A 22,309-nucleotide genomic window follows, 5' to 3' on the forward strand; every position below is an offset into this window, starting at 1 on the left:
TAACCACAAAATAAGAAATCATTTTCACAAGAGCAGACACTTGCCTCATATACAGTATGTCTTTCACCCAATCTGTTGCACAAATTCATGCATTTAACACATTTGTGCTATGCAGCTATATCAATTGCAGTACTAATTTATCACCTTATTATGCATTTGACCACACTACCAAGGGAATCAAAAAGACTGGCTCAGTTTATTTGTTATTCAATCACTTCTTTAAAAGAAATAACCTTGTAGACATGGGGATCAATAAGTTGGGCGGTAATGTTTTGCGATTTCAGAGTAAGGTTACATCGCTACCTTCATGCATCAAATTCACAAGTTGTAAGTGGGATGGAATTAACGTGCGACCCAAGTGCGATCAATTAGAAGCTTGAGTGAAATAAAAGAAATAAATGTGATATTTACATGTTGCAAATGAGAAAACAATAACAGATTGCGCGAAAGCCGTATAGTAAAGTTGTACCACTCTAATATGATACAAGCGAGCTAAAAACAAATCCAGCAAAACATTCAAACACAAAATTACACATTTCACTGACAGCTTTAAGTTAGTACTTTACGTTTCCAGCTTTATTAGAAACATTGAGCAACAAGTATGTCTCATAGAATATGTTGGAAGAACATAAGATAAAGCCAGTAATGGTACATGTATGTGGCTATCGTTAGATAACATTCTTGATAACATACACCAATGTAACAGGATGGCGTAGAATAATAATGACCCCTGTACTGTTAAAAGATGTGAGCTGATGAAGAAATTGTCAAAATTTGAATGACAAATCATAGTTCATCCATAAAGTGTTCAAAATAGTATTGATAAATGATCGCATGACTTGTGGGGATAATCTGCAACAAGGGTAAGGGTTAAGATAGTTTTTGGGGTCTGGCCTGATTGATTCTCATCTAATGGAGAATCAACTGTTGAATAATTAAATTTTTTTTTCATGATGCTATGACACCGATTTCACAAATAAGACCAAAGCTCATAATTACATAGAGCATATTGTAATTCCAAATTATAGTGCATTATGGGATTGATATGACAGGTTGCGCGAGTTGATGCGATTTGTGGAATTGTACTTGATCACAGTTCGATACAGTAAAAACAGAATTTTCTATAAATTGAAATTACAATATGGTCTTTGAGCAGACCTGGCTTTTTCCAAATAAAATGTAAATGCATCAGTGAGCAATTACCAGATCTTATTTAGGATTTAAAGTAAGTGAACAGATGCAAATTACTTTAAATATGAAAAATACACATACAAAAATGACATTAACTGAAAAAATATTCTAAAACAGCATATGAAAGTTATTTTGATGCTTGTCGTTGTGTTAACATTTCTCGAATATTGTCTTCACTTTCTTTAACACTTCTTTCTAGGTAACTTTTATTGCCCTAAAAAAGAACAAAATTATTTTAATTATTTATATCAAAAATGTCTATTACTGTTCGTTTCTTTTGGACCAGACTAAAAAAAAATAGCTCAACGGATTTGCAAATGCATTTCTTCTTTTAGATGTTCAGGATCAATCTCCCAGGCAGAGTTCTATTACGAATATATCTCTGCCACCATGCGATCTTATGCTTGTCGTTGATTGGTTGGTGCATCACAGTGATACTACTTTCAAAGACGCTCAAACATTGCCATGCAAGTGAACCCGACGAATGTCTACGTGTTGTTTGCATATACTGGCTGTTTTCAAAGTTAGAAGCTTCTTTTTTTCTTTCTGTAACACAAACGGTGTGGCAGTAGGACGATTTAGTCGTCAATACTACAAAGTGATTTCGTTTGTTTGTTATTCTTCGCCTGGCAATCGAAAGGATGGTCAGTTTGATGAACCAAATAACACCTTAGTAACGGTTATTCCGCGATGAAATTATTTTCTTTTGTAAATTATAACTATTTCACCGTTTTCAGTGTGTTTACAAAAAAATCATTATCAGCTATCGACGAAATAATTTAAAACTAGTTTATCAGTAGGAATAAATCAACACGAGATCCCTCTAATAACAAAAATACGCAAATAATTGGCGTAGTAAAAGTCTTGTCCTGTTTCACCACAAAATGGCGGTGTGTGGTGGCAGAGACACTTTCGGTGATCTAACCGCAAGGAACTCTTGGAAGGAGAATGGTTCAGGATGTCACAAGATGACATATTGCTCAATTCGCAGTTGAGGGCGCTGTTGCAAAATACAGTGGTCTGTGAGGATCACACGATTTTAATATAAGCAAAATTTAATACTGGGGTCCTACAATATAAGCTCACAAGTTTTGCAACGATTTTTCCTCTAGAATGTCCTTCAGTTATCAACAGGACATACAATCCTAATTTCTTACCTCCAAGACTTTAATTTTTTCATCTGCTTTAGAAACCTTTTCATCAAGTGTTGACAAAATGTCACTCTTGCTTTGGAGTAAAAACCTGCAGGTAAAAAAACAACATTTAAATGTATTGATATTTTTCTTTTTCCATATTTGAACACACAATTTTGTTTTAGTTATTTCTAAATAATGATAAATAAAACACTAGAAATAAACTGGCCCAAAATTATGCAAATTTGCAATCAGTTTATGTTCGTAGATCTTTGATCGAAGTGCACATGCATGATTTCATTGCATTCAATGGTGTTTTATTTCAACCTCATTAAAACCTTAAATTACGTTGGAAATTTCAAACTATATGTATCTGCTGTTCCTATGATTTAATTATATACTGTAGACTTGGAAATTTTCGTGCAATGAAATTTTCACGTGAAAGCAAATTACGTCTAATTCGCGCATTGTATTATTATTGTTCTCCTTGCAGACGAATTACTAGGATTCAATTTTGACCTTTCATTTATACGCATTTGTCAAAGAATTTAAAACAGAATCTTGACAAATAAGAACGAAGAGCTTTTATTATTCAATGTCTGTTACTAATTTACACATTAAAAACGAGTGTAACTAGCCAACACACGTCTGAGGATTATCGCTATTATTACTGCAGTTCACACTCAAGATATTTCTGATGTCAAAGTCAATCTTCGTCTTTCGTAATTAAAACCGCTTCAAGCTAAATGGTTAGTTGAAGCCTTGCAGTCTATTGAAATCGCCGGGAATTGTGTACACAGGGCTTCCAACTTGCTGGCATTACAGATCAACTGAAGCCACTTCGTGTACATGTGGAATACTACCGGTAGTAAGTTGACAGTCACATGAATATTGCTGTTGTTCTAAGATGAATACATAACATTTTCATTCACTAGTCTTGTGTTACTAGTATAACATTCAGTAAGAAAGCATCATGTAAAACATCATGTCTTGTTTTTATAAATTTTACGGTGCTGTCACACGCTTAGGGGTCAGATTTCAGACAAATATTTTTTCAAGTTTTTAACTACTATTTGTGTTAAAAAGTATTTATTGACTGTAAATATATTTTTTTTTAATAATAAAATAAAAACATTAAATAAATACTACCACCCCAGTACTTTGTTTTACACTGCTTGAATGACGTGAATGCGAGTGGTGTGTTGTGTACACGGGCAGTAATACAAAAATACAGCGCCCCCAGTGGTGAAATTAAAATAAATAAACTCTAAAACTTCAGCGCAGAACGCTACCTCCGCAAATTACACGAAAATTCAACTGCGCGAAAAATTTCCTGTTCTACAGTTTAACATTGGTTTTTTACTCACTATAACAATATTTCACTGAAATATGTGATTGAAAAGTTCTGTGTATAAAATAATGTAAAAAAGCAGCGGAGCATTATTTCAGCCAGAATGGCTAAAAATAAGCATCATATTAACTGGTTTGTACTGGGACAGCACGTCTTTCGACTACACAATGGCATCCATATCCTACCTTCCTATGAAACATGGTATTTCTAAGGGCATTTTTAAAAACAAAGTTTATAACGAGAAAATTCCAATAATTGTTATCATTCTTGTGTGTTACACAAAGCGGTCAGATCGGAAAATGTATAAACAATGAAGTAGTACAAGGATTCTGCAAAGTATGCATAAAACTGTGTGTTTCTTTTGGTAGTATTTATTTATTTTTCTCATCTGTAAGTGGCTGCCTTGTGCACTATTCAAACCTTATATAGTCAAGTCAATGTAAAAGTACATATGGCTGCCAAAATAAAGGTTAATAAGAAAAAAAATACAATTACTCACATTCTGCCAACTCCCTCATAGAGCCGAATATCGTCAGGAAAACCTACAAGTTCTGTACCAGTTAGTTTGGAATGCTGCTGTTGTCGTTTTAACCCTTCTATCTGGGCATCAGCTAATTTCAATTTTTGTGTCGTCTCCAACATTTTGATTTGTAATTCTTGAAAAGCCTGATAATAGAATAACAAACAATTAATATTCATCATGGCTTGTGCAAAAACTGCTGCTCAACATGGATTGACAGTCCATTTATGAGCTATAAACAAAATTAAACTGTTACAGTATTCACAACATATCTGGGTCAGGAGCTTCTTACGAATAGCGTTTGTTTAAAATGACATAACTAAGGATTATAACATGTTATGACGACACTCCATACAGACAAACAAACGAGTAAACAAAAATTATATAATTTCTCAATGACTTTGTTCAGGCATTATTAAATCAAACCTAAATGCGGCCTTAATTTATGGTTGTGTATATTTTAAACTGTATTCGAAATAATATTGCAGTGGTTTAATTTTGTTTTAATTATAACTGTAGCTTGGATAGGCGTTTGAAGTGCTTGCAATTAAACACCATGGAGGCCATTCATGGAGGGAATAAATAACGAACGAACATATATAACATCTGAGTATTTTTCAAAGCTATGACGTTTTAGTATCTGATCGCATTCGTATACGCCATTGCACATAGCCGTTCATGCTGACAAGCATTGTGTACTACTAGTATAAACTCAACTTTTATATGCACAATGTGCTTTTTACAAATTGGGTTAGAGCATTATGAGTTTGAACCACAGTATTCTGAGATTGGAAACCCAATAATTTGCGTTAAAGTATCGTACTTCCCCGATCGTAACCCCCTCCCGAGTATGAAGCCCATCCTTCTATTTTTACTAGGTACTTATTGAGTTGAGGGCATTCACGATTATAAGCCCAGAGTGTTTTTACTGGGCTTCGACGATATTCTTTAAAATATGAGTGTAAAAAGTGTGTTTCGTTGCATAATAATCGTGATTGGCATAGTAGTTTGGTTTGTGCTTTTATGAGAAAACTTGCATTAATTTCAGAGTGCATGGCGAACGTACACAACGTGGTTCGCATCCTTTCTATTCCGTCATTTACTCAGGATGAACCCCAATGTTGCAATTCTGGAGTAATCCATATTTCTTTGAGTTGTAGTTTTCGAAAAGCCAAAAATGTGATCATTAAGTCGTGTACCTGGTTATTGGGCATGGTTTACTCAGCCCTCGTTTACTTTGAGGCTATCCCGCAAGGCCTAGGGTTTGAACGATGTGACATGTTGGCGACCGTGAAAGGTGTTTAAATTATTCCTCCACACTCAGTTTACCCACAGTTACTATTAACTGTCGTTTACTTTTCGGAAATTGCGAATCGCCAGTTTTGAGGGGGAAAAATCATCGTTTTTCCGTTGCAATCAGTGCTACAGATCGCATTTTAACATTGCGGTATTAAATTCACTTCCGCATTGCGTTAAAAAATCACCGTCAATAATCAACATAAATTTCATCATTATGACACATCATTTTGATTGGTTAATGAATGACATGACCTGTTAGGTCAAAGGAAGTTGTCTCAGGTCAAATCGTGCTGAAAAACCTCATGGTGAAAAATTGCTTTGTATCGAAAGTTTGCGTACGATCAAAAATATACCAAAACGAAGATAATGATAAATGCCTTCGACTGTTTCCCCACAGACCCTACCCATAATTTCAACGTAAATTCAGATGGTATGTAAATCGTATTGTAATAAAATGTGTGTGTTTTTTTTATGAACATGTTTTTTTCTTCATTGTAAGTTTTGTGGATATCAATGACGCATTTTTTTTTTCAAAAATAAGTATTATTTTCCCGAGCCCGGCGTGGTGAACGAATAATTTTTTTGAATAATTTTTCGTTGTTGGCAAGATGGTTACAGTGTTTAACCCCAAAACAAAATAATATTATCTGAGTTGGTCCTCGAGTGTAAGCTCATTCCTTACTTTACCCTTGCATGTTTATGCGCTCGGGCTTATGATCAGGGAAGTACGGTATACTGTGAAGATTCAGATCAGTCCAGTGTGAGTGATGAGAGTACTAGTATATCGTCGACGATGCCCCTTGTTCGGATGATAGTTTTATTTCAAATTACACGGAAGTCTGTGAACAATCTGCTTGGTGTTCCTGTGACAATTGTCCCATGATTTGCCAGTGCAGCCCCGTGAATACATGGACAAAAATGTTTCCACCGCCACCCTACGAACTCCAGCATCCAGACTTTGAAATAATTTACACGCACAGTGCAGTACTGGAAACAACATTTATTAGACAGTTAGACAAAAAAAATGCCTGTCTCGATCAATCGCACATCCATAATGTTTGTATGTTGATACGCTTGTAAATAATATTAACGTAAAAGTCAAAACAACCTAGACTAGAAGTCAATTCACCAGTACAGCCAACTATGGCTCCTTAAGTTGTTTATATTTAATCAGATACTATTTCGTCATCACGCTTTGTTACCTTTCCTGTTTATACCTCATGAGGGCATTATTTTATGGCAAGATGGCGTAAACGGAAGTCCTTCGCGGGTTTATGGTTTCTCATATTTAAATCATCATAACTCTGAAGATAATCATTTTTTTTAATTTTTTTTTCAAATTTATAATCAATATACATAACTTGATAAATACAAACACCAAATTAGGCTCTATTTAGTTCCCCTTTAAACAACCTTAAGATTCAAAACACTGAAAAAAAACACAGCAAAATATTGCGCTTGGGGTTCAAATTGTTATCATCGGTGAACGTTGTCCACGTTTCATCTGTTTCTCACGCTGAATGATGTTCTAGGATTACGTCAGTCCTATATTTAGTAAGATCTTGTAAGTGTGACAATTTACATGAAAAACACGTAATAATCATGCAATGGCACAAAAGAGCACAAAACTAATAAAAGGCGACGGCCGATTTTGTTTATAAGCATTCACTTTCCCATAATCCAATGCGTTTTCCCAATGGCAAGCACAAATAATATGCATAATATGCATGAAATTCAAACTTTGAAGCTATGTAATAAACATCAATCCATCACAATAACCACAGAAATTATCTAAATAACCTCCGGTAAGGTTTTGTGTTTGTACTCTTTGATCTGCGTAACATTTAAAATCACCATCTTTGTATATATATATATATATATATATATATATATAGGACCCATAATTTGCACATGCATGGTACAAGCGACCGCCCTATATCCAACCACCATCACTATAATGTAAACCATTTCATTTTTATGATTTTAGAATTTTATGACCTTCCTGTCGCAGGACCCCAGTGAAATTTTCACTGACACAAAATTTGCAAACCAACTATAGGCTTTTGAAAGAAATGAGTAGATACCAGGATATGCATTGTGGAAACATGCGGTGCACATGTTACAAATACTTGAGTTTGCATTTCTAGAAATTGGGGATCTTTATAGTCCTACATATTTTGTCTAACCATGAGCCTAGTATGAGGGCAATAAAGGCACTTAAATCAAAATTTAAGGTAGAAACATACTCATATTTTTCGAGAAAGTTGCTCATAAATTGTTTTGAAGTGTTAGAATACTGACAATGGCCACTATCCACTAAAATAAAAAAAATGTCTTTGGGCTGTTGACGCCAAACTTTTTTTAAGTCAAAATGTTTACATTGCCCAATAAACGTTGGGTATTTGCACATATCAGTCGGTTCCTACTTTAATAAGACTACAAAACGTGCATAAATTTAAAATGCCATGTAACTGTACACTCAGCTCTCAATGTGGTCTTCTCCGGTGAGAGGGGGGGGGGTGAAAGTCACCTACCAGTGTACTCCCAACATATCTCTGAGGGCTTAGTCTTTTCCACGAAACGAAACGAAACGAAACCCAAACCCTAACTCGCATTTTTGTTTTCATTGGCCAATAATATCTGAGAAAATTTCACACTGTGAAATACGGACGTGACGATGTTTGAGGTCGTTCAAAATCTAAGGTTAGGGTTAGGGTTTCGTTTCGTTTCGTTTTATTTTGTTTCATTTCGTTTTGTGGAAAAGACTAAGCCATCTCTGAGATATAGTTCACACTCACATTGAAGCCTTGCCCTTGGCTAGTCATCACAACATAGAACTTATGAAGGAGCTCCATCAACCCCTGTCAACGTTGCTGCAGTGTATGCAGCTCTCTTGGTCGTGGTATACGTTGCGGGGCGACCAGACCAGGCCGCAACGTTATATCAAAATAGCTTAAGCGGCCAATAAGAGCTGCTAAACTGCAGCATGGATGTTCTTAGTACATCCATGACTGCAGCAACTGTCAACGTAGCTGCAGTTCTGTAGCTCGCTTGGTTTCGCTGTCGGTTATTTTGTTCGTCGTGGTGTTAACGCGAAACCAGGGAGCTACAGTTCCATCCTATGCGAGTTACCATATTTTACCGACCTGAAATCAGGTCGGGCCGTAACAGCCGTTTTTTTTCATTATTTTCGCCTCAAGTTTCTACTTTTCTACTGTCGATGGGTCCCGAAACTATTTCATCAATTATTTTGAGGGCGATTGTTCGAAATTGGTCGTTTTGACGACGAAAACCGCGGAAAACTACAGCGAAATCCCCACGTTTGCCGCCATCTTGAATAAGTTATCGTGACGTCACAAGGCGTCACAGTTTTCCCATTTCACGCAGTTTTCGTCGTGAAAACGACCAATTTCGAACAATCGCCACCACGACGAACAAAATAACCGACAGCGAAACCAAGCGAGCTACAGAACTGCAGCTACTGTCAACGACGAGTTTTCAAGAACACATAGCAAACCCAACAGTCATGCCACTGTGAGCAGAACGCATCTTACAGGCCTACCGGTCCAGCCTAAAGCACCGGGACATTCAAGTATGTTACGCTGGCATGAGTTATAAACTAAACGTTGATTACAGAGCAGTTTATTCTCACCTTTTTCAGCTCCATGTCAACGGGAATACCGGGGGCAGCCATCTTGAAATATTTTTTCTGATGGCCGACTAACGCAAGGGGGCGCTGTGTTTAACTCATTCACGACTCACATCATGTACACATATGTCACATAGAAATACTCACGTGCAATATTGTCCCCAGACATGGGTCCCTATTTACACCATCTTAATCTGGGCTCGTTATGATCATGTCTCACCTAATTAAATTAAAAATCAAAGTATTTCATCATGAATTTGGACAATTCATATACTTGGTTCTAGTCTCTTGCCTTGTGGGTATGTTTTGGATGATTTCGATGTGAAACACTCACCTACAAATGTATTTATAAATGGGTTTTTGAATGCATATTTTTTAAAAGCCATTCGCCAGAATAGAATAGAATAGAATAGAATAGAATAGAATAGAATAGAATAGAATAGAATAGAACTAAGAGAGCGACTAAGAACTTGTGACCTCTTTGTAAGAGAACGGATTTGGAGATTTCTGTTCTGCTGCCTCTCACGTGACACTACCCTATGAACAATTTGCGATTCGTGTCCTTCGCCCGAAGTATTCGTTGTCTGCGAAAGGCGGGCCTATTGACAACGGAGACAGCGCCCTGTGATAAATTTTCGCAAAGACTTTGATTTGTCAATACTTTGACGAAAGCCACTATATAGCGCCCTCCGCGGGCCATATTTGACACTTCGAGTTTTCTACAGGGACAGTATACACACAGACCATGGAGCTCTTTTTTTAGCTCCATGCACAGACCAACTTCATAGTTTTGTCATTGAAAAATTGGTAAAAATCACATCATAGTTTGTAATGTCAAAATATAGCCTATATAGCTATTGACAGTAATCAATTATTTAACAACCAACAACATTCCGTTGTGAGTTACAAAACAATGTTTCAAACACACGAACTGTATATCGGGGACACTTCCATAAAAAAATTATGACTCCTCAGATTACGATACTTAATTAATTTCTAAAACCCTCAACTGACTCAAAAAAAAAAGAAATCCACACTGCCCGTTGTTCTCCATATGATGTTCTCCGTCGTTACATCAAGAAATGTGTTACCATGGGAACCACATTATGACTAGCAGCGTTACTGAATATGTAACACATTTTTTTTACGAAAAAGTTTTATAAAGAACTTTTTCATTCCAATATACTTACATTGGCTCGTTTTGCAGGATTTATTGAAATTTTGATAAATTAATGTATTTCCGGTAGGGCGAACTTTTGGTGTAAATCAACGTAGTGCAATTTTAGCCACACCTTGTATGGGCATCGCCTCGCGAAATTCCACTTTAAATTATTGACTACTTATTTTGAGTTGCATTTACGGTACAAATGTATAAAGTATACACTGTATAATACGAAGAGCGATATACAGTAAATGTTTGCATAATATTTACGTTTACTGTGTAAATGTATAAAATGTTTTTGAATCCTACTATGCAAATCTGTGAGATACCATCACATTGCCACTTGTATAACACTCAAATATTAAAGAGCCGAGGTCGTCGCATCGTCTACTAAATTAAGCTACATTTGTAAAACAACAGATATACATTGAGATAGAAAGCTTTGTTTGTTTTAAAGGGCATATACATTAGTCGTAACTTAGGCTACACCAAGTATGGGCTAAGATTTTAGATAATCTTATATGTTTGCATATAAGCTTGACACAATAGCGTTCAGACACGGGCGAAAACTTGAACAGCGGGTAGCACGGGCCTTAGCCAAACTTGTTAATTCTACAACGACCAACTTTATATAAAGACAATCTACCCATTGTGACTACTTTTATATAAAGACCACTTACCTACAGTGACTACATTTATATAAAGACCAACTACCCGTGGTAACCACGTTCAGGAAGACCACTTATCTACAGTGACCACCTTTATATAAACACCTACCCACAGTGACCACCTTTATATAAAAACCACCTACCCATAATGACCACCTTCACAAAGACCACTTATATAAAAAAACAAGAATAAATGGCCAGAATGAATGAGTGAGTAGAAATCGGATACACTTACCTATCTCTATGGTTCTTTGAGTTAGACAGCTTGCAGCTAAAAACTGTAAAAACAATCTTCAAATCAATCTTTTCAGTAAAATTAATGGAATGTCCAACAATATAACCATACGCTTTTTGAAAAAAAAAATCTAACGTGTTGCTTCAGTGAAAACAGAAGTGGTAAAAAGCTGATTTTAACATAGGGTTCTATGCAAAAGATGTGAGCCCCCCCCCCCCCAAAAAAAAACGCCCTCTATAGTTCAATTTTAAATCCCACAGCCCAATCTCCTTCCCAGAGGCCTTTGCGCTTTACGCAATAGTGCCTCTGCCACAGGCAGCCTTCAATAGGTGATTTTCCGTACAATTGCGAGATCTCGCGAGATGCATGAAAGACGCGCGTCGAATGTCTGCCGCAAAAATCGAACGACTTGATTTTGAACTAGAATTTTTTTATTTCGTAGCTTACATTGACCGGCCGATCTTCGACAGAGGAATATTGCTTCCGAATGCCCTTACTTAATCGAAATTGCCTATCATCAAATGCACATTATTAAGCATGGAAATGTCCCCGAAATACTTTCGCGTTTGTCGAATCCCACGCGATGTTTGACGCGACTACGACGCTATGACCTTTGTTTGTCCTGTTTTTACGTTCGATTTCACGCATAACGCGTGATTCTCGCTGTGTACGGAAAATGGTCTATTTTGTGGTCAATCACCTCACTACGCACGGCCATTTTTCTGTAGCTGTTACATCTGAAAACGTACTACAAAAAGTGGGAAAAAAACGTATGTGACATCCGAACTATTTATTAATGTCAGACTTCAGTAAAAACGTAAATACGAACCATTTATCGCGGACTATGTTTTGCGAGGTAATGTTATAGTGGTGAAATGGCGCACGTGATACACTGAAATTTAGAGGAAAGAAACGTTCTGTTAACGAATATAGTTGGGAAAGAAACATTAAAGACTAATTTCACTGAAAGGGGTTTCCTAACATTTCCGTTCATCTTGTATTCTGGTGAATATTTCAATACTATTTCTGGCTTGAACGGGTTCGATTTTCCGCGTCTAACAGTCATAGAACACAAAGGTTCTAGTAAATTTATAAAGTTATTTATTTATTGTACATTATAATGCTTTGGCATCTAGGAAATTATTGCAGTTTTCTAAAGCAAGTCTTGTATATTTTGTTCTAATCACTAAACATTTTATTCGGATTCAGGGCGTGAAACGTCTTATTAAAGTGGTTACAGTAACCAAGTAACTTTCGCATAACTTTGTTAACCGCCAAGGTCTTGTAGTTCGAACATACTCGAATATGCAAATGAGTTCTATGCAAATCTGCTTTGTGCAGTGATGATAAGTAACGCGTATCAAACTGTGCGGAGTTCGTCCACAGCCCTTTGTTTGCTGGTTCCCGGCGTCCTTTGCGAATGATAGGTGGGACGCAGGTAACGAGTAATCGTCATATTGTTCCATTTGGGTCGGTTTTCCGGCCGGAAGGCACGTGACTGAGTGACGTAATTTGAAAACATTCCAAGTTCCGTTCTGCGTAAACATGTCTATAATACTACAATAAAGCCATGCTCAAACATACTGCCTGCTTAGATTTACACATTTGAGATGTTTCTGACATTCCTCGCTGTTTCTGTGAAAATTTATAACAAAAAAAACAATTCTTTTTATTCGCCCAACTTTCGAAAGCAAAAGGAAACCCCTGAACGGCTACGAGCGTAAGCGCTGACGTCAGGTAACTAAGGGAAATGGAACAAGCAACGAGAAAGTGTAGTACCAATCAGAATGCCAGAACCGTTACTAGTTACCGGCCTCTTGTGGCTTGGTACGCCATGACACTTGAGGCGGGAACCAGCCAATATATGGATCGGAGTTAACACATTTCTTCGTGAGCGTGCATGCCGTTTTTTGGGTGTAACGTGAAATTGCACGCGTGACATTGTTCTTCTGGATGTACCGATCGACGTCACAAAAATAAAATATTTTCAGCCATGACAAAGCAGGAGTATTTTCGCACCCCAATATTGCTACTTCCAGGAAAGTAGTCTATGGACAAGTGTGTCAGACAGTGTGTAACCTCTTCAGAACTTTGAGGGCGCTGTCCCAGAAATTGGTGACTCCGCCTCCGTGTTGACTCAAATTAATACTCATGCATACGAATGGCGCCTCTTTTACATCAGATGTCGTCTTGTAGCTACTCTGTTCAATCGATAATATAATATCGTGTATAGAAGAAATAATGTACTCCGAGTAAACGATGTGGTCCGGTCGTTGAACCCAAGCTGGGCCCAAGACCGATGAAATGGACCGTCTGTGAATTGAATGAAGAAACAGAATATGTCTACATGCTAGTACTACAGTTAGCAGTCAAAGTAAGACATTATATCTGAAACCGAGAAGAAGGTTTCCACAAAAAAGATATACAATTCAAAGCCAAAACCTAAGTTTCTGGAATGGGGTCCCTTTTCAACAAAAGTGTCTAGAATGTCAGCATTCATTAGTGAAATTATCGATGTAAAAATTGCTAAAAAGATCAGTAGTCTGAGAAAAAAGTTTTCATTTTTCGCAAGTTTGTCCGAATTGGGCAAAGTATCTATTTTGGCTTCCTGTAAAGGATTCTGGTGGGGGGAGTACTGGTAGCACATATATTCTATATCATTTTTCAAGGGTTACTGGGTAGTATCTCTCGGGGACCTCGAAGTATTGGGCGTATCGTAATATTTGGCAATCACTGTGCCCCATCTCCGAGATCTTACACTTATTGAGTAAATAACATACCTTCGTAATGGACGGCTCTGCCAAATATATTTGCATACTGCCATATAAGGAGACATGGGCGGGGTTATTTCAACATTGGAATGATGAATTAACAATGCAATAACGATGAGGTTAATATTGCTATTAGCACAGCATTTATCTTTCTGTGTCTGTTTTAAAACGTTTTCATCGCCATAGAAAAATAAACATCGTTGCCAAGACAACCGCGGTTGTTTTCGACCACTGAGCTTGCGCACCCAATAGTTTTAGTTATTGTATATATATATATATATATATATATATATATATATATTTATTGAGCACAGCGAATGAAGTGAAGAACAAAACACATATGGAAGTACAGTTTGCTTTCCAATCTCGCAGCAAATTAAGCCATTAACAGAGGGGAAACTACATTAGGGTAGTCCTTGTCTATTAAAAAACAACTGAAAAGAGGAGACTGGATTTCGTGTGCGTTCGCAGGCCGCCGTGGCGTTATCTTATTCCCAAGGGATTACGTTGTGAACCTTTAGGGCCAAAGCAATCAGACGACGAAATTGTTTTAGTTGTCCACAACCAATCAGTACTCGGGAAGAGATTTCTTGAAAACGAGGTGGCAGCAGCGACGAGCTGAAAGTTTCGAGTTGTCGGGTAGTGCGTCTGACGAAACATCCCGTCGCAATAATACCGAGGGTGACGAGGTGGGGAGAGCGCAAGAAGAAAGCGGCACGGTGCGGAAAGTGGAAATTATCATTGATTATTACTAGTAGATATCTTGAGATTAGTTGACATCAGTGGGACTAGAATGGAAGGTAAGACACTTTACGAATATGCACTTTTTTGGGTATCAGTATTGAATCAAAGTCAGTTATTTTCCTCGTCCATTCATTTAGTGGTAAATTACCGACCAGGTTAAGCCTATTAAGCAAAGCAAGCTCAAATCAGTGACGTGAGTTAAAAAGGTGAGCCGGACACGTACTGTAGTCACAGCCTCGAACTGAGTACGGGACAGCATTGTATCTCGTAAGCTGATAACCTGCACGCTATCATTGCTACTGTGTGCTCAGGCTGTTCACGGGTGACATGACGAGCGAACTCGGATGAAAACACGGACATTTATTTATTACCGTTGGTAAAATTTCGGGGAAATCATGGCTGACGATGGTTATAGAGATAGTAAGTCAATATTCAGATTTTGTATTATTCAGTCATTATTGTAAGTCTCTTAGCGACTGAACTCGAAGTCATCGTCACGTTTTATTAACATTATTATATTTTGCTGACTGTTCGCTATGCATAACTGCGTTTTTCCATAATGATAATCGAGACGAGAATTTTATTTTTATTTAACCCTGCGAACAAAATATTTAAATAATATCACGGCCGTGGGTAATCTGCAAAGCCACGCAGAGGAAACCCGTTATGTTCAAAATAGTCATTAAATTTATTCATTGTGAAGATTATGTGGGATATACATTTTTCACAAAATCGAATTAATTATCACAAGAAAAATACAAATTTATACGAAATACGAATTTTCAAAGTAAATGTATATCGCAAAGCGAAGATCGTTTTTGTAGTGGAGATTTGTACTTTATCGCGCTATGGGTGCTTGAAATGTTGATTTTTAATCTTTCAACATTCTCTCTCTAAATATGAAACACGTAATTAAATCGCGCCCAGCAATAAGACGTATTTGTATCTTTTATTTCCACGAATACAAACGCAACGTAACATCTTGCTATCGCCACTGTGTAAGTATTATCGCGGCCAGTTTTTTTATATATATAATGTAAACACAGAATAATCACAGAATTGTAACATACATGATATTAACACTATCTGATAAAAGAACGCCTTTCTCTCCTATGCATTATTTCCATCCTACAGTCCTCGAAGCCTTTCTCGTAACAACGTTATTTGATTAAACCGTCGAGCAAATGAAAGGAAAATCACCAATAAGTCGGCATTTTGTATCACTTTTTTGTGGCGATTATTGAACTCGTAATCACTTGCAGTGGCTCGTGATTATATTGAAATTGTGTTGATCATTTTCAGACTGGTTCAGTCTAAGTGTTGTTTTTTTTTGTTTTGTTTTTTGTCATTTTGTGAAAACATTAAGCTAGAGCAGTTTGGCGTATGCACTGCCATCACTATCGCTGAATTCATTGTATGGTGGTATCGGTATAGAGACTTTGGAATCAGACGTCAATAAGTTAACATTGCTAAGCTGAAATCAAAATGTCCCCTCTCCTTCCTTCCCATCAACTGAATGAAACGCAAAAATACTAACATGGCATCCATCCCGGAGTAACACAGAAACGATACACACTTGTTGATCATTCTGGGCGTTAATTATTAATTTTCATAAAAACTACGACCTCACTATTTGTAACGCCGAAATATCGTGCTCATACATAAGTATTCGGATTTTGTGTCAACCGACGTCAACGAAGCCCGTCTACCTATGTGGATACGATTAATGTATGGCCCACGCCGCTATATTACAACTAATGGGACTTCTTACTGATAACATTTAACACTTTCGATCCAAATTAAGCACAACCCAATTTTCGAGTAAGATAAAAAGACACATTCACAGTTTTCAATTAGAAATAAATGACGATATATAGTAGGCTGTTTGAAGACGCATCTCGCCACGGACGCACATATTTTCTGTGGGTTTACTAAAGCGAGAGTTGGTGTTGCAGTGAATCCATATTTGTACGCATCTAATGGATTTTGGTGGAGTGTGCATATAATTGCGTTGATTGATGATTATTGGGCTTCGCGGATACTGATTAATTGATGAGACAGTATAGTCCGTAGTATGTACGTAATACTCGAACGACACCGATTCACAATAAACACAGGCCACATCACTGATATTCGCTTCGTTGTGTCAGATTCGTTCTTTTTCTTGAGGAGTTCCGCTGGGCGTGTGTGGTATTAATTTTGATCGGCGATGGGTAGGCTCAAGCTCGTTCGCAGCTGGTTCTCCGGGTAATTCAATTTGTGTAAATTTGGGTGACTTTTTTCTGTGATTATAACAACATGGCATTACAATGCGAAAATGTTGTGTGAACGAGGATGAGAAACTTGATTTGATGACTTACTCCGACGAGAATGTCAGGCGACTGATTCGTAAATGATCTAATTATTTGTACATTTCCGAGCTGCTCCAGACCTATGACTCTGATTGGTTTGCATATATTATTGGACACGCGTTTAAGAGAAGTATTCACCGTTCTGCATGCCATTGTTTTTATTTGAATCTAATCATAATTGCGCTTACTCTGCGGAGTGGCGGAGTGGCGTGGTACTACCACTGACAAATGATAGTGATGTGCCACGAGTACTACCCAGGCAGCCTAAATGTAAAACTGGATACACTGAGACATTTTTTTATGAGTTACATGTTATTATACGTTGCTCTCCAACCCGGCGAAATCACGATGTACAGGGAAATGGAAATTCCGCGTAGCGTCGTATTTTACATCATTAGGAAACAAACACAGTAACACGTGCGACGCTATTCGTGATGCAACCCTGATATTCTGCTTGTCTTTATCTTTCTTTTAATCTGCAGTAGTAGACATGTTTAAATACATCCCCAGGTCAGTGACACGTCACAGTATCATTAAAATTCACCATTTTTTATAATACAACTAAGCACGCTGTTTTTATATATATTTTTAATTTGTCGCTACTGTTTGTGTACAGATGAATGACATCAAGCCTTCAGAGAATAGTTAGGTTTCTATTATATCGGCCAACATAGTCTGAGTGATAGGCAGAAGACTGTTCCTTAGCTATGAATATATTTATGAAGATTTGAAAATACCGATCTCCAGCTTTCAATCAAATTTAAATTGTTATTAGTGATTGGCCCAAGAGCGAAACTTTGTCCCGCCCACGTGACATAGCAACAGCAACCGCTCACTCATCTAAAACGTTGTCACTTCCACCAACCAACGACTGACCTCGAAATGTTCCAAGTTACACTCCCAGCACTCTCTCCGCGATACGCGCCAGATCGGCGTAGAGAAGACGCCACCCTAGCAGCGCAAATGCGGCCAAGGCACAATAGATTACGCGGCAGAGCTTGGTCTGAATAAGCGTATTTCTTGTGGCCAAAATTGAAATATTAATGAACATTGCTCATTTGCATTTTGCTTTTTATATCAAATGATTCATAAGGCACTCAAAAGAATATATAGAATACTCGGAGAACTCTTTAAGCCCGAGGCGCAATCATGTTCCATGCTTTTTACTGTTTATGGATATATTAATTAGTGTGTATTTTTATTTTGTTAAATTTTTGTTTTTGTGGGTTTTTTTTCTTTTAAATAATTTTTTGAAATACAAAGGTCTTCTTTGCGGCACCATAATCGTTGCGTCACGCCGTGTGGGTCTCACGCGACGTGGGCCACACGTGTAAGATACTGCACATTGTATAACATTTGTTTCAAACGCGTATCACGTTTTTAAAGAACCCGTAAAAACACAAGGGGTTATCTCATGTGTGACCCCGTAGTATCAGATTTATTAAACGAGTGTAACAACTTTCATTTGTTCCGAGCCTTTGATATCCACTTTATCATATATATCCATTTCGCATCATTCAAATCATTCATATAGACTAAGGGAATTTTTGTGGAGAAGTAACCCAATGTTCCAGACGGATTAACGTGAAACCCCATACATCCCGCTGAGGTGAAGTTGGATCAACAATTCCATTTTTATTGATTCGGAAAAGCGGCCATTTTGTTTTAATGAATGTGGTTCTCGCGCCATATGTCTGACTTGCTTTCAATGATTATGTTCAAATTTTAAATATTCATTATACATCATGTCATAGATAGACAGATATATTGGTTTGACGATTCTATTCAAAATGGCCGAATGTTAGTCATGTTTGTGCTAAAAAATCATCAAATATCAAGCATTTCTGGCATTTATGGATGGATTTCGTTCAAACTTGATACATACATTAGACATTACGGGTTCTTGATGCACATCATTTTATTTTTCAGATCAGATTCAAAATCTTTATTATTATTACCTGTGCAGATAGAACATAGAACACTTTCCTGTGGTAAAAATTGTTATTCCAGCTCAGCAGCCAATCAGCGAAGGCCTTACAGTTAGATGACAATTTCGGTTTCAAATACCCCGGGAAAGTGTTCTATGTTCTTCATGTAATTATGTGTTCGTATTTGAGGAATTTTTCCACACAAAAACGACGAATTCGGCCGAATCGGTTGGCTTAATATTACCCCAACGGACCGTATTTCTGTGAAAGATTGGCATTTTTGTCCTGATTTGTAGGAATCTGAAAAACGCTTTTCACAACTTGACTCTTATTTAGTTTTATGCTGCATTCAAGATGGCGGCCTCCGTATAGTAAATATCGCATTTATTTTATTATCACGTGTGCGCCAGCTGATTGTGGTTTGAATCCCCCTCGTAAAGCATTTAACGAATTGAAAATACCCCCCCCCCCGATTGGTTAACATGTCACCACGTGGCATTTTTCATGAAAACTATCGAGTGCGCAGTTTCATATTTCACAAAAAGTAAAATGGCGTTTCAGTTCAGCGACGTAGATGAATCGACATTCAATTCGGGCCTTCATGTATATATAAATAAATATAATAGTTACTTCAGTGGTTGGTTAATATTCAGTTTTTTTGACCCACAGAGATAAGTATTGACCAAATAGTAGCGTCAACGAAACTAAATATTGACCTCCACATAGGTAATTAATTATGTGTTTAATAGCGATATCCAACTCGTATTTAGTTTATACAAATTACCATGAATTGATACGTTCGCTAAATACGCAAATTGTCATCAATAATCTCATGATATACTAATATCTCTCAACACGTAATTCTACAAAAAATAGCATACTAGTGTTTACATAGCTACTGTGACGCGATTTCCATCATATTGAATGAGACAAATACATATTTTTTTAATACAACATGAACCACGATGAGAGGTACCATTGTTTAGTCATCTACGCATACGGTAGCGAAAACTACATAGAACACTAATACAAACGGTAGCGACAAAATCATTCCACTTTAACAGTCCTATTGCGTAGTGAAAGCGACACAAGTTTTAGACAACCGTGTGATAATTCCATCTAAAACATGTGCCACTGACACTACAGATGGCGCACACTGCAATCAATTGATACTTTGAACATCCGTGGAATACTGAAAACTACAGCCACAACTGCATAACAACCATACGTGTAAATTCCGCTGACAGTTTACTATGGGGATTGAACCTGAGTCTGTATAGTCTAGTCATTGAAGTCACTCTTAGATGTTCTCAGATTGGATAGTATCACGTGAGCTCTAAAAGCGCACCAAACTTTGAACTGCGCTGAGACCATTTCTATATCGTGTGTTCGTCGTTTTTTTATATTAATTCCATCATGGCGATGCGCCTTCCACCAATTCACGATTTATATTATCTGTATAAATTCAGAGAAGTTAGTAAGAACATGGCTATGTCAGCTGATCTTGATTGACTGTACCGCGTAAAACAAAAATGTGTTGTACATCACAAAACATAATGTGGCCTGCTGGGACTACTTATACAATAGAACCGAGCTATGTTGGCAAAACTCGATTTGTGAATAGAGCAAAACATTTAAATAAAAACAATCTTTGGGAACAACCACAAAAAAAACACGTTATCAATACGTTATCAATACGTTGAAAACACCGCCGTTACAGCTCCATTGTGCCGTATTTTTAAAGTATTGGGCAAGACACTGATTTAATAGTCTAACCATGTATGTATGAATCGAACAAATCGTTAAAACGTCATAAACCGCATTGTGGCGACTTCACACATTAGTGTTTCGATCTTACGAACTATAATGAGCTCACGTCATTGAAACTGTCAACGAAAGCTATTGTTTGTTGCTTTATATTGGTCACGTGACTTTTCAGTTCATCCGGAAATTGATAAAAAAAACACAGGCATTAATTGCCACTATCTTTTGTACTATGAGTAACAAAATCTCGATTTTTTTTTCAGCACGATTAATTACATGGACCCAATTTTGAATAGAATGAGATTTTCATTTCGGTAAATCCGTCGATATTTGCGTTATACTGTAGTGCCAAAATCGCATGGTTTAAATGCAACGTTATAATTAGGTTTTCATTAAAAAAAAAAAGGACGACAAACAACAAGCTTATTAAATCTCGGCGTAACATGTAAAGACAGTTATTAAAATGGAAATATTGGATAAGCCCGTCACGATTCGCTCAATTAATTAATTTTATAGTACTAAACAACTTTCACGCAGTGGATCATAAGCGAGACATAATAAAAATGAAATTATAGTTGGACCTTGAGATCATTAATATATAATAGCTTTATTTTGGTCCTGGGACTAGTATATTTGTTGGTCTGAAATCGTGTGAATTGTGGGACGTATTTGAGGATTTACCCATGAATCATTGCGGGTCTCGCATTATCCAAGAAAAGAGGTGGAGCGTTGTGTGAACTCACGAGCATCGAAACACCCATACGAAAGTGTTAGCAGGTGAAATTCGAATAAACACTCAACGAGAAATCAGAATGATAACTAACACTCACTGTAAATTGAAAACTTAGTTTGTGTTCCCGCAATTCGTGTGACGTCAGAGAATTAGTATATCTTATAATAGTCACATGACCGCAATGCAGCTTTAGGTGTGATGTCAGAGTGCGTTTCATGGTGTATGCGACAAATTTCGATATGTTGCCCACGCCAGATTCACGGATTTGGGGATTACGTTCCACCGATTTGGTCGGTTGACGACCAATATGCCAAACTCGGAGTATTATGAAGTATTATTGAATGACAAACTTGAAAAATAACTAGTGGAGTGACAAATTGGATTGCGTTAACGGTTAACTCTGGGAAGTATTTTGATTTCAAGACGAAGAATGTAGGGAATATGCATCAAAGCTTGGGGCTTATCGCATCGAAGATACTAAGGCTTTTTATTACTGTACATTATTATTAATCTGTATTCATATCCACAATGGGCGCTGGTATATTACCATAATGTATTATCATAGCGAAGACATTAATACTGATTTACTGGCTTTCATCTCTGTCCGTTTCCTATACAATTCAGCGCATCGTTAATTTGGTGTCAGATAATTTCGGTAGAAGCAATTTAATTGATATTTATTTCCTTTATGAGATTACAGTAGATTTTGGCAAAAAGAAGTACGCATTGACGCGCAACTTACATCATAAGAGTTCACTGATCGCCATGTTTGATTTTCATTATATTATATTATATTATACATTAAAGTAT

The 22,309-nt window shown here is 37.1% G+C and overlaps 2 protein-coding genes across 2 annotated transcripts in view; one reads left to right on the forward strand and one right to left on the reverse strand.

Moving 5' to 3' along the window:
* Positions 1-989: 989 nt before the first annotated feature.
* LOC102800488 (prefoldin subunit 1-like) lies at positions 990-9,229 on the reverse strand. Its single transcript, XM_085493524.1, has 4 exons — positions 9,147-9,229; positions 4,175-4,341; positions 2,349-2,433; positions 990-1,405 (listed from the first exon to the last, which is right to left on the reverse strand). Exons 1-4 carry the CDS (start codon positions 9,186-9,188, stop codon positions 1,319-1,321), a joined length of 381 nt encoding a protein of 126 aa, XP_085349650.1. The 5' UTR covers positions 9,189-9,229; the 3' UTR covers positions 990-1,318.
* Positions 9,230-14,294: 5,065 nt separating this feature from the next.
* The window catches only part of LOC102800754 (vesicular inhibitory amino acid transporter-like), a 56,618-nt gene continuing 48,603 nt past the window's right edge, over positions 14,295-22,309 (forward strand). Inside the window, exon 1 of the mRNA XM_006811480.2 lies at positions 14,295-14,779. Within this exon, the coding sequence (XP_006811543.2) occupies positions 14,773-14,779 (7 nt within the window). The 5' untranslated portion in view covers positions 14,295-14,772. The remainder of the gene's footprint in view (positions 14,780-22,309) is intronic.

The sequence above is a fragment of the Saccoglossus kowalevskii genome, chromosome 19, assembly GCF_978046115.1.
Source record: "Saccoglossus kowalevskii chromosome 19, keSacKowa6.1, whole genome shotgun sequence".
In the NCBI taxonomy this organism is placed as follows: domain Eukaryota; kingdom Metazoa; phylum Hemichordata; class Enteropneusta; family Harrimaniidae; genus Saccoglossus; species Saccoglossus kowalevskii.

What these genes read in the sequence shown, in the direction of transcription:
- LOC102800488 (XM_085493524.1), bottom strand. Translation starts at nt 9,188, where the DNA reads ATGGCTGCCCCCGGTATTCCCGTTGACATGGAGCTGAAAAAG. An exon ending in TTGACATGGAGCTGAAAAAG is followed by an intron (nt 4,342 to 9,146) that starts GTGAGAATAAAC and finishes TTCTATTATCAG; the next exon opens with GCTTTTCAAGAATTACAAAT. An exon ending in AAAAAATTAAAGTCTTGGAG is followed by an intron (nt 1,406 to 2,348) that starts GTAAGAAATTAG and finishes GTTCTTTTTTAG; the next exon opens with GGCAATAAAAGTTACCTAGA.